Raw genomic sequence first — 14,381 nt, forward strand, 5'->3', positions numbered from 1 at the left:
ATTGTTTTCTGTTATCGTCAAAAATGTATCATGCCAATCCTGATTAAGTCAAATTATCAACAATCATTTTTCTAAGATAAATAATTTAGCTTTGTAAGATTTCAATTCAAAGTCAATAAATTAGATTTTCTAAGTTTGTTGTTCAATTATACAATTTTAATCTTTTAAAAACTAAAATATCTCAACATTATTATGGTAATTGAATAACTATATTAAGTAATTGCATTAATTAATCTCAAATATCGGAATATAACATTGAAAAAAACCGTTAGTATTATTATTCCATTTTTATTTCATGAAATGACGAACGCATTATATTATACACGATTTCTTAAATTGGTATTAGAGTAAACAAAATTATAAAGAAATATATTTTTTGGGTGTACTTCTTGAGTGGGCGTATAGTAAATTAGAAAGTGACTATTGCATTAAAACTACAATCAAAACGATTCTGAACGTCATGGTTGTTTCAGAAAATTTTCAGAAAAATTAAAACAAAATCTAATGGGAAAAATTGTATAGAAATTGCAGTAATCTCTATAGGTAACTCCTTAATAAGCACCTAAATATGGTGAATAAATATGGTTAATTGTTAAAATTTTACACCAACACGCTGCTTCAAGCTTTTCAATCTATCTGCCTACGATTAATAACATCTTCTCCTTGGTATTTCACAAACAATAATCTTCACAAAAACCTAAAAATTCCTGCACTTAATCAATTAGCAAAAGCACATTACTCTACATTTCACTCCAATTTAAACTCTCACAGTAATCCATTAATAAAGCAACTTTCTTCCACCTCACTTCCTGACAATGTACGTAGAAGACTCAAAAGACAGTGGCCTAGAGACCTGCTAAAATAAAAAAAAAATTAAAAACCACGACATCAAAATGTTTTCGGTCGGGTGATGCTGCCGAATGCCTGCCCTAAAATGTTAAATTCTGTTATTTCATATTATATTAACTATCAAATTTGCCCATTGTACATAATGTTATAACACAGTGGTTTTCACTTGATTGCCCACGATTTATTTGAATAACGGCAAATCTGTACGGTTACTTGGAGCCATATAAGTCGATTAGTTTTACTTTTATATTGTGTACGTCACGTGTTCTGTAGTCGTATTTATTTTTAATAGTAGGTACAATGGAAACCTTGATTTTAGTTGGCAGGAAGTAATTTTATTTTTCCCACGGAAATCAAAAAGCTGGTTTGTTAGTTTGTTCAGGTGTTCAATATTGCTCTGTCAACAGACTTGGTCATCAATAAAGTACTATAGTAAATCGAAAACGACGACTAAGTCAAATATCAGTTGGTGATGTAGTTTTTAATCGAAATTGTAATAAAATTAAATATTTAGCGAATGAATGAATTTCATTACGTCGGATGGTGTGCGCTGGTACTTACCCATGTACTTACAAGGGCGATATAGTTTTGTGGATATGTATACGACTATTGTTGTTCCGCGAAAACTCGTAGGTAGTATAATATTATTATAAGTTCTACTGTGATAGCGAGACAATATTTTACGTTGTTAAACGCACAACAACATATAATATAGATAGGTACTATACCGCAGTGCAGAACACGAATAATGGATACGGTGCGCATAACGCAATAATAATATCATAATAATATATTAATCGTTACCATAAATGTATAACGAAGACGCGCGTTTCCGTTTCGCCGGGGATGAGACCGCGAATCGTGTGTGCCCGGCTCGTGTGGTCGGACGAGAGAGATGGAAAGACGCGGTTGCAGCGAGGGCGACCGAGAACGAAAGATTTGTGGCGTATGTTTTAAGTGCTCCACTCGCGTGCATGGTTTTTAAAAGCTCTCTCTCTCTCTCTCTCTCTGCCTTCCTTGGCCGCCGTCTATGCTATTCCGGTTCGAAGGGCTCTTTTGAAATTGAACGTGACGTCGCATATAAGCGCCGCACAAAGGTGCATGTGTGTGTGTGTGTGTGTGTGTGTGTGTATGTACGCGTTTGTGTGTGTGTGACCATTTGAAACATTGATCGAAACCCACCGCCTCCGTAATCTCTAAAAAGACGTTATCAATTCGTCGTCACCACGTCATGCTCGAATGCGATCCGCCAGAGCGTGCGGACGCGTTGGTTCGGGACACTATGATATTATTATACAATGTAATTTCCTGTTTATACCAATCTCTCGTAAAAATCGTTTTGTTTCGTTTTTATCTTGACCTGTCATGTGTTCCTGGGACACGGTTAAATTAACCTTCCCCGAAAAAAGAAAAGCGAACACGAAAATATTATTGTACCAATGGAAGTCGGAATGAAATAGTTCCTAAGATACCTGCAAGTCTCTATCGGTGGAATTAAAAATAATTTTTTTGGTATGCCCGCTCTAAAAGTCTAATTTTCGATGGAGTTCGAAGCATTCTATAATGTCCCTTTTCCATCTAGCGGACAATAAATGGTTTTTTTCTCCCACCTTGGAAAAGTGAAAATCTCCCATTTCTGTCAAAATCAGATTATTAATACATGAACACGTTTTGGTAGGAGTGTTACTTCCGTGCTGTTTTATGAAACAGTTTAGTGCATCTAGATATCGATTACCGAGAACTGAAAGAACAGTTCGTTATGGAGTACCTAGGTATCATAATATCGATAGAAGCGTTTTCGGAGGTGACAGAGGTGTAACAAAAAATAGTATCTATATACGTAGCTCGTGCGGGAATGCAATTTCAGTCTTGGGCTTTCGGCCCTCAGCTGTGTCTCATGCCATAAATGTTGCCCCCGATTGAAATAGCTCACTTCCCTGCACTCTTGTGGCACAATATTATATTATTGCTGTCGATTTTAAATCGATAGATTTATACCAATTTCAGGTTCAATGTATTTTTATATGATCATATTATTGTTTTATTCGTTATGGCTTAATATTTTTTGTTTTGTATATATTTGTGTTGTAAACATATTAATTTATGTTTCGAATCACAATAAAAGTGCATATTGTACATTACTTACTATTTACGTTGTCACACATCCATTCCCTGCAGCACTGTCCGGGCACTTCGACCAACCGGGGATGCCTACAAAGTCCTTGAGGAGATATATTTTCTTGTGGACACAAAGACGCACAGGCATAAGTGCCGTTCTGGAAAAATAATTAATTGAACTGATATGAATGACTATTCTGTTTTATGAAAACACTAAAATAATATACATTATAGATTATATAAATTATTATATAGTTATGGTAGAAAGTATATACTACAACTTATGTATTGTTGGCTCTTGTCCAGGAATATTCGAAATGTATACGTATTGGTACAGAAACTTTCTATTAGGTTTCATATTTTATTGCCGTGACAAATAGCACAATGGAAAGTTTTTATGATTATAATAATATGTCATAATTTAATTCAATTGGAAAAGGAATTCAGCAGCAAATAACCACTTCAGTCCCATAAATAAAAACGAATCAGGTCTACATACGATGATTCGATTGTTATTATTATTACGACCAGCACCTATGTCGCAATAAAAAACACAATCTTGAACAAAATATTATTAGGTACATAAATGTCATCCTCTAAATTATATACAAACACAGGCTACGACGCCACTTTAGCAAACCTAATGCCTTAAGGTAGGTAATATTGCTCTCGGAAAGCTGTAAACGATATAAGGGGTTAACTGCTAAATCAGGGTTTTGCCAGTTTTGGAAATTGTCTGGAAAATAATTACGTTCAAGTATCCGAGAAAATAAGTGTTAGAAGAGGATATTTTAAATCTGCACTTTATTTCGAGGCCTTCATGCGTAGGTATTATTACAAAGTTAAGAGCTTTTAGACAAACACATCGAACCTATGTTTATTTGTCAACATAATATTTACTAAATCATAAAGTATGATTCATTATACTCCTAATCTTTATATTAATTACATTTATAATTGTGACAAATCTGAAACTTTGTGAATACAAAATAGTATATTAAATGAACACATATTGACCGCATTTAACTTGTATAACTACTATTTATGTCACATATTATAATGTAATAGGGGACAGGTGTGGCTTGGTTTTTGATCTCAGTCTCTAACGAGTTCTGAGGTCAACCATCGGTAATCGCTAGTTCCCGGATGGGTGATTACACGGGGTTTTAGTGATAAATCCTCGCCCCATATACACGTGTTCCTCAACCGACCGTAATCATCTACAAAATGTTAATGCCCATAATGTCCGATGCTTAAGATCAATTAAAAAAATATATATATTTATATTGTAATACAATTATTGAATAATAATTAATTTGGACATTTATCTTGAATATTCTTGATATCACTAAACGTCTTGATATCAAAGAATTTTCTTTTGTAATATAAAAATACAAAATCTAATAAAATTGTATTATATTTTAGACATTTTTGTTGTTTAATTAAGACATTCAATACAAAATAGATTATTTTCCTTCTTTATTTATATTATTATAATGGTTTTGAAAAAATGTGTTTTGTTAATGGGATTGTAGATACACTTTACAGCAGTGTTTCTTAACCTTTTTGATATCACTGAACACCAAACAAATATATTGTTTTTATGCGGAACCCCTAGAAAAAAAACCAAAATATGTAGGGTAATCGATGATTGGGAAGGGCCATTCGATAGATTGATATAGGCAATTCAACACATAGCCTTTCGTTTACTAGCGTGCGATATCGGTAATACTAGTTTGTACGAATATGACTATGTAATATTTTATATTATATGTGCAATGTGCCCAACGGTTTTTTCCACCTTAGATTAGCCACCTGTGATCTTTAGTTAGTTTTGAATATTTTGATAAAGTGCTTTCGCGGAACCCCTGAGTGTGATCCGTGGAACTCTGGGGTTCCGCGGAACACAAGTTAAGAAACACTGCTTTACAGAGCTCCGTTATCTATATAAAAGAGAATACTTTTAAAAAAACCAATTAAAACCAATTATTTTATTCAAAATAGTTTGATTACTAATATTAGTTTAATTTAATTATTCCCAATTTCTAGAGACATTGTTAAGTTTAATGTAGGTACTAAACATGTGAATTATACACAGAAATCGTAGGTATGTAACTATATATCCTATGTTTATCCAAATAATTTTAGCGTGGTTATTATCTTATTTGTTTCTGTAAGTGAACTGTAGTTACGCAATACGAGCTCACATCTGGCGTACTTACGGGAGGAAAGACCCCATATGGCCCAATATATCAATTATTGATCTCCATACAACCCATATTATTGATGTTATTAAATGACATAAAAATCAGTAAAATTAAAACGTGTATTTTTGTATCATAATAATATTATGCTTTATGTATGGTTGTCTCATTTTAATAATTTCTAAAAATATGATAGTTCCATTCATATAAATAATAAATAAATGAAAAAAGTGCAGTGGTGCTGGTAATATATTATGTCCGACTGTATTTTACAAATAAAAACTACGTCAAATTATATATTATATAAATGATATATTTTCAATAATATATGATATATAATTCTATATCGTCATTCTTTAATACATTTAAAAAATATCTTTTAATATTGTGAACGCCCAAATTTGAAAAACTGTCTTGTAACATGCACATTTCAAAGCCCAAAAAGGCTTATTTTTTAATATGGTATATTTAGGTGCTTAAAGCCTCTACCTCTGATGAAAAATTCTTAAACACTTCAGTGGATATATGACGCTTTTATTTTTATTATTGTTATGATTTTAAATCGAAGTTCTGGCGTCTAATAGACCATACATTATCTTTTTAATATTTTATTTCAGCAATTGGTCGGATAAGTACATATTTGAGTTGAGACTTGAGAATACTAAATTTGTTAGTGCGTTAGTTATATATACTGGAATAAGTCAAACTTGAAAGAATCTTTTGAAATTGTCTGTAGGCCAATCTTTGATCTTTTTTGAATTTTATATCGAATGATACATAGTACTCATTTACCAATTTAAATAATAGCTTTTTCAAAAGATAGAAACTAAGTAAAAGTATATGAATCGATGACGATTGTAGTTAAATTTGTAGTCATATATGTAGTTTTATTTTGGTCTTATATTTTCTTTAAAAGGTGTTCCGATAATAGGTACGTACACGTACGTTAATGTAATGGTAACTTTATTATATTTGAATAAAACAAAACTTGAATTAAAAAATTAATTGAAAAGTGTTATCATAGTTTTTTGTTGTTGTGAGATTTAGTTAAAAATATTGTAACAATGATTTAACTGTTAAAATTATTTAAGAACTTATAGTTCAATAACTCAGATTTTTAACGAAAATATAAGCATTAATGTTAAACTTATTTATTTTATTTGAAATTGGATACTTAACGTATTATGAACATTAATTATAATATTTATTATTGTATTCTGATTCTTAGATCATAATAATATAAATAATACATGGTATTTAGTATTTACCACATAAATTAAAACATAAGATATAAATTGAATATATAATAATTTAATGAATATTAGGTATTTAAATTAAACTGTTATTTTTTTATCAAAACATAAAGCATGGTTGTTATTGTAAATGCAAATATATATTAATTTGTTTTAAACTAGTCAAAAATTTCAGAGTGATCGAGTTACAGTACTTTAATTACAAACGCAAATAAATGTATATGTTTGGTGAGTTTCACGTTTAACTTAAAGCAATCATTGTTTTCTTAAGAAATCATTCGACACTGGAGTTTCATGAACATTTTTAATCGTTTTATAGAACAATATGCGGAAACGTTTTGTTTATCACCAATATAACACCATTTCAAAAACACCATAATAATATTATGCGGTATATTATAATAATTTTAATTTTTTTAATTTTACACGATTTATAAAAAACAGCCTGTCTTAAAAAAAAGGTAAATGTTTTGTCTCGAGCTGAATACTTTTTGTCGACTTAATAATAAATTTGTTCCTGTAATAAAAATGTGAAGTATTAAATTTTAGTGGTAAATAAATTATGAATTAGTTATCAATTACCTGACATGTGCACTGCGTTCTGCAATCTAGCCTGAATGTTTCTCCGTTGTCGTACGTCTTGTTGTATACCGTACACGGCAAGCCTTTTACTACTGAAAAAAAAATGCAAATTATAATAAACAACATACAATAAACATTTTTAATTTTAAATAAATTATTATACAACAGACTTGTTTTGTTATTTTAAAATTCAGATTTGTCTGATGATTATCAAGTGGGGTTGTTTGTTTGTAATATTTGGTTCTATGATATATGCCGATGCATTTTGACTTTCATATCGTACGAATAACATGTTAAATACTACGCAACCGATCCAAAATTTGTACTAGGATTCAACGAATTATTTAAATTATTTTCAAATAAAGTGGCTACTACTCTTAAAACACTACATTTTAATAGTTTTTAATACTCATTTAGAGTAATATTGAGCAGTAAACATACCAACAAAGTCGTGTCTAAAATAATACATACCTAGTGAAAAAAAATGTTTAAGAGTAAAAAACTTTCAAGTTTTAATCCAATGAGTAAAAAATGTTATCACAAACCTTTATATAGTTTTAGAACTTGTTTAAAACTTTTTTTTACTTGATTTTAATATTTAAAAATATTACGTTCTGAATAAATTTGGAATAACCTAGAGACCCAGTAATTGGCGAATTAGTTTAATTGTTCCTTCACAATTATGTTCAAGATAATAAATGTATGTTTAATGTTGAAGTAAAAATAGTAATAGGTGTATTTATCATGCAATATTTAAATCGGAAATATTGTATTTATATATGTATTAAATACAAAACACATTTATTATAATTTGATTCCATTTCATATCATTATTTCTAGAAGACTACATTAAACTTATGAAATATCTTTAATTTTTTAAATATAATTTATGTTACAACTGTAATTTGTATGATCTATACATTTCGTTGTATAGTAAGAATAATTTTTTGTTTTAGTTGTTGATAATTTTAAAAACACGTATTCTTGAAAGAGAAGTCCCTCATTAGCGACACTTTTATCTGTGCAATTTCATTGTAATAAGTCACCGCACCATTTTCTTTCGAAACTTCGAAGAGGATTTTTTGGCGTAATTTCTGCAGCTAACATAAGCCTACAATTGAATTTTGGTGGTTTAGAAATGAACATTGGTAGCGATGGTATATAGACAGATGGCTGTGTCTTTTACCATTTGCATATGGTTAATGAAATGTGAATCGTTTGGTTTTTAGAATAATAGATGCAGTACATCCATAATATGGGCTTGATATAGAGCTTCTAAAGATATAGTATGATTTACACGAGAAGTTTGGAAGATTTGAATAATATATTAATATTTTTATAATACTAATATTATATAATATGATGTTGGGATCAAGTATTATGATTGTCATCTTTTAATAGTATATATTAATTCTTTATCAGTATATATTAATTAAATGCAAGATAGTATTTATTTATTAAAGTTGACTTAGGTTTATTAATTTTTGTTCTACGGAGTTTCAACTCTCGAACCTAATTTCACTAAATTTATATTTCAATATTTTATGATAATATTTGTAAATTCATTTTCGTTACATTTTTATTCATAGTTATACTGCAGCTACAACGCTTATATTACCTACTATTTAAATTTGGAATTACTTATTGATGTTGATTCTATGTTAGGACACTTACAAAAAAAAAAAATACCACTATATTATATATACGTTTTCTACAGGTGTTTTACGTGCTACGCAGTAAAGATGTTACTAGACAACAAATTAGTAATTTTATCAAGTGATTAGGAGAAATGAGGTAACCAAAATGGAAAAATAATTGAATCTAGTAGGTATAGTATGACAGTAATATCCATAGGTTGTGGGTTTTATAAGCTGAACGAAAAGTTAATTTCGTCTCTCGGGATCATGAATAATTAAAATCAAAAAAATCTGCAGTCAGGTAATAATAATAAGACTCAAGATAATAATAATAATAATAATAATAATAATAATAATAATAATAATAATAATAATAAAAATAATAATCTTAATAAACTTTTATTATTCTTTAAGTACTTTTTTCCACAGACCGAGAAAATGAACGTGATTTGATAGTACGACACTTGGAGTTTAAAAACGACACTTAATTTACATACAATTAAAATCTATTTCCTACGTTTTCAATGTAACTGATTTCTAAGTAGATAAAAATGATTTTTCGTGCCACAATATTATATTATAAGTATACTTTAAAGTTTTCATATTGTTTTATAAAGATGTTTTCATTATTTTTGTGGTGGTAAATATTATAAGAGTTCTAGGTAAACCATACACGCATTAAATATTATTTTATCATCATTAAATACAAACTATGTGACGTATTATTTAAGCTATATATATAACCCAATACATATTTCATTTTTATGGATGAGATATTTGTCATTATTGACTGAGTAGGTCAAAATACGAATTACAAATAAAATATGTATATGACCACGAGGGAGGTGTTGCACCATGTTATAAAATATACTCATATATTAATAAAATATTAATTCTCATGAGTAAAATATAGTAGAAGTTAAGTATTATGAATACATTTAAATAATAATAATTAATGGCTCGGGTAAAAATTTACATAAAAAACGTATAAAGAAAAGTACGATGAAGAATACGCTTTAAAAATGAAATACAACATGACAGAATTTTAAAACGGTTTAAGTGTAACAACGCCGAAGGAGAAATAGTTAAATAGAACATAATTACGTTCTTATAGTAGTTGTGGATGTATACATTTGCATATGCAGGGATAAAAATATAAAAGAAACGTTACGGAGTAGTATATTGTTGGAAAAGCTAAGAGGACGGAACGAGGAAATAATGTGAAATAATAACAAAGGTTTGGAAGAATAAAAATTTTGGAGAGTACTTCGAAGGAATGTTGCAGTGGATAAAGACACAAAAAAATAATTATGTGCAGAGGCTGGAAACCTCTAGGTTAATAAAACCTTAAAAAGACACTCGAATAACATTTTATTTAACTGATGCTTGGAAAAACTTTATTATAGAAAGTCCAGAAAGTTTTCACTAATAAAAAAAAAAGCAAATGTAGGTACACGGATGCGCATTTCCTATTGTTTTTACAACTTTGTGTTTTTACGGATTCCCATTTCCCACGGAGTTGTCATATTGTATTGTTATTTTTAAATAAAAAAAAAACATGTTATTAAAAATTATTTGTCAAACCAAATTTAGTTAAAATTACGAATATTATTAATGTTTTATCGTTATCGCTTTTGAGAATATTCCACCGGGAGTTGTTACAGCCGACTGTGACTGTACTGTTATTGAGAAATTAATTTTTAAATAATCATGCAATATATTAAAATATATATATTTGTTTTTAACTTATGTGCAGGCTAAATACTACTTTACTAAATAGTCGTTGTATATGTTAACGTAATAAATAAAATAGTACATATACGTACTACACAACCATAACAAGTACATTTTACGTATACTTCTTGTATAGTTATATATTACTCGTATAAATATGTGTACCTACATATCGTTTAGATCACAGCTGACAACAGCAAAATGATGGATTGGTACGCGTGGAGTAAAAGATGTCAGAAAACTCGGGGAAACAAAAAACCCAAAAATACCTTATGTGTATTACGTCATAATATATTATTATATTATATTATTATTATTTTTTTTATTCTTCAAAGATAACTGGACATGTTATTATGTAATCGAAATTTAAAACGTTTAGATGGTTTTTCATTTAGCGGCCAAGTCACATCATAATATTATAATATTATTTAACAGTGGGACAGACAAGGGTTGGTCAACTATAAAATAAAGTCCGTGGTGTGGACGAGAATATGAACGGCCAGCGGGAGTCCTCGCGCCAAAGCCGTATGAATTGTGAACGAGTGAATAATATTATTATATACTTAATAATGGAACCTATCCGAAACGAGGTACCCATCATCGGGGTTGCGCCGTTCAAAAATGCCAAGTCAGAAGCAGTCTTATATAATATCGCATCGACCATTAATGTGTTTACTACATATATATTATAATATGGTTACACGGGCTCGTACGGGACGGGAGATTATATTGTTATATTATAATATGTTATTATGGTGACGCCGAAGAAAGCTCTGCAGCGGTGTTTGTGGCGTGTGACGTGAATGATAAAAAAAATTCCGCGCGCATCGCATATTAATACAACATGGATACACGTTGTGTTACACAGAAGCATAATATTATTAACATGGTGCAGAAGATATTGTATAACAGGGTATAGTCGTCCACTCGTCCGAGCTTAGGGTGTAAAAAAAATGTGCAGGGCGAGGGTTGCGCTTACGATTTATTACAATATAATTATATTATATTGTATTGTGCGGCACGATCCCTGCAGCGTATTTTCGGTAGCTAAGTGCGTAATAATAATAATAATAATTATTATTGTTATACTGTAGCATAACTGTGTAAGTACCTTAATATGTTATTATTTTCACAGTGATAAAAATAAATCGTGTCGCAGATTTCGATATTATATTATATTTATATCGTGAATATTCATATTATATTATTATAATTTGTATCGACGGATTCACTGGAGCGCACACGGAGAATAAAATATTGGCCGGCCGTTTAATCGCCGCAATCCGAACGGCACGTACTTGCGCATTATGATAACGGTCTCCGGGTGAGTACATAATTCCGTCAATAATATCATTGTCACTATACGGCCGCGTTGGTTTTTAAGTACCCGTACATACGTCGATGCCACATTGGTTTTATTTCTAATTCAGTCCACTCGAGTACTTGGAATCATAATATTTATAATATGAGTCGCAATAAAAACAGGATTTGTAAAATTGTGTTCAGTTTTAGTACGGTTATTTTTTTTTGTTTTTTTTTTTTTTTTTAAACTTATTGTGTGTTTTTAATGTCGGTTACAGTGTTGGCCATAAACCTTGGGCCGGGTTTGTAATCCCTTTCATTAATTTGCTACACGGCCGTAAAAAATATAGTGGGGTAGTTTTAATTTGAAAACGACGTCTATAAAACCAGGATCCTGGTATCACATCGGCTAACCTATAAAGTAAAACTAAACGGCCCGTGATCAATTTAATCGGGGTTTATTAATTAATAATAAATTATTATATCACACTTTATGTTTAGTTAAAGCATTTTCGGATTGTTTATTTGTGATACGATAATACGATATTCGTTTAAATTGAATGCACCACACATTACCATACGTAACAATTTCAACGTAGACCAGTATCAGTTTCGTGCAATTCGATGTAAGTTTTTTTTTCATACATAGTTTTCAGCTTAATACTTTTTCGGGTTTATGAAAACGATACTATTATCGTTACCATTAGTATGTTAACTTTCCAGTTGCCACAGTATTTATATAATATAATTATTTTTCATTTTAATCTAAACTTTAGAAATACTTATTATACAGTAATTAGTTACTAGTTACTATTATAATTGGTTGCATCAAACAAGTATGATGACAATCAAATCGTTATTTTCTTTGTATATTATCGTAGATACGTGTTTGTATCATTAATTAAATATCATAATTAAATACAATACCCAATAGTCCAATGTTTGTCTCCCTTCAGAAAACTACGATGAAACATAAACGATGCAATTTAGTAGGTACCTACTAAGACGACATAATAAATTATTTATCTTTTATTTATCACACATTACAAAATAGTTTATAATAATGAAATGTTCATAGTTATAATATATTTAAAATTAACTTTATGCTAACTTATTGTAAATCATCTTTATAACAAAGACCTATTTAATTTTAATAAAAATAAGATATTTTCTAACAAAATATTTAAAATTTTGTGAATCTATTATTATATTAAATAATAAATACCTATTATCACAATCGACAATGTACTAACATATTATAAATTATAATAGATTTATTTTGGTGATTTATTTTATAGCATTAATGTTAAAAAGTAAAAGAAAAAAAAAACGTTTTTCCTATAATATGCATTTATTATAAATTATATAATAACATAAAGCCAGATTTGAACTAAATCTTATTTTAGAAACATTCAACTTAAATTATCAAATAAAACAATTATTATACAAACACAGTTATATTTTTTTAAGCTACATTCTTTGTTTAGAAGATTTGTATAAAAATAAATTGTACACTTTTAGGCATAACTCTAACTTCAAATTTGATTTGAACCAAAATAAAATTAAAAATATAAAAAAATTTCATAAATTTAATTTTAATTTATCACAGGAACATTTCTTTTGTTTTGATTTAACAAAATACTGTTGTAAAACTTATACGGTTTTAGATGAAACAGTTATAGTATACCTATAATTTATTTTTCTGATTTTATTATTGTTCTGGAAAATTTAAACGATATTTAAATTTCAACGAAATTTCAACTGTATTTTTCAAAGGAATTCCATCTAGAAATAATAAAAACAATTTTAAATAAAATAAAAATGTACCATCTATATTTGTTCTTATTATACAATTTGAAAATAATACTATTCATTGTATGGGTATACATATTATGATAGCTATTATTTCCAAGTCACCAGTTTCATGGCTCAAATGTATATAAATTCAGATTAATAAGTTTAATCCTCCCATCTACATCAGTGGCGTATTTATGAATTTGTTATGGAGAGGGTCCAGATAATTTTCAGAAAAAAGAGCCGTGGGGGGCAAAGCCTCCCACACCACCCAATTACTCTTTATTAAATAAATATACCATATTTATAGACGATTTAAAATTTTCGAGTTTTTAATTGGTATTAAATAATAATATGCACAAAACAAATTTAAAAAAGCAGTTAAGTGGATGTTGCTCTACTGTACAGTAGGTTACAAGTGGGTCAATGTATGATGGATTGTATTACACTTGAATTCAATGATATAATATCATTGTAAAAGGAAAACGATTCTGAGCGGAGATGGTTTGTCAGTCTGGATATTTTATATTGTTATTATTTATTATAGCCCGTAAGTTGAATTAATATTGAAATATATTTTTTGTTTATAATCTCTATTTTTTTTATTGTCTATGATGATAAACAATGCGTTAGAAATTAAAATCCCATTTTTAGAGGTTTTTTGTAATATGTAAATAAAAATGACCTGCTTAAAGTACCATCTTAATCCAATTTGCTAAAAGATAAGATAGGTACTACATATTGAAATCAAAGCACTCCTTCTGGTAGAAATTTTGTATACAGGATAAAAAAAAAAAAATAAACACCATTGTAAAACCACTAGCTTCATCGCTCCGCTCAGAATCTAATATAGGTAGTTATATGTTCTAACTTTTATAACATATTTATTAAAATACATTACTTCATTC

General features: G+C 29.0%; 1 protein-coding gene across 3 annotated transcripts in view; it reads right to left on the bottom strand.

Moving 5' to 3' along the window:
* Nucleotides 1-14,381, bottom strand: part of LOC100569170 (WNT1-inducible-signaling pathway protein 2) — a 314,202-nt gene that overhangs the window by 21,110 nt on the left and 278,711 nt on the right. For 2 of the 3 annotated variants that reach the window (XM_029488997.1, XM_029488999.1), the window contains 2 exons: nt 7,007-7,098; nt 2,996-3,125 (listed from right to left, as the gene is read on the bottom strand). In XM_029488997.1, the coding sequence (XP_029344857.1) occupies nt 2,996-3,125; nt 7,007-7,098 (222 nt within the window). The remainder of the gene's footprint in view (nt 1-2,995; nt 3,126-7,006; nt 7,099-14,381) is intronic. The other variant, XM_029488998.1, reaches the window with a different exon arrangement.

This window comes from Acyrthosiphon pisum, chromosome A2 (assembly GCF_005508785.2).
Source record: "Acyrthosiphon pisum isolate AL4f chromosome A2, pea_aphid_22Mar2018_4r6ur, whole genome shotgun sequence".
In the NCBI taxonomy this organism is placed as follows: domain Eukaryota; kingdom Metazoa; phylum Arthropoda; class Insecta; order Hemiptera; family Aphididae; genus Acyrthosiphon; species Acyrthosiphon pisum.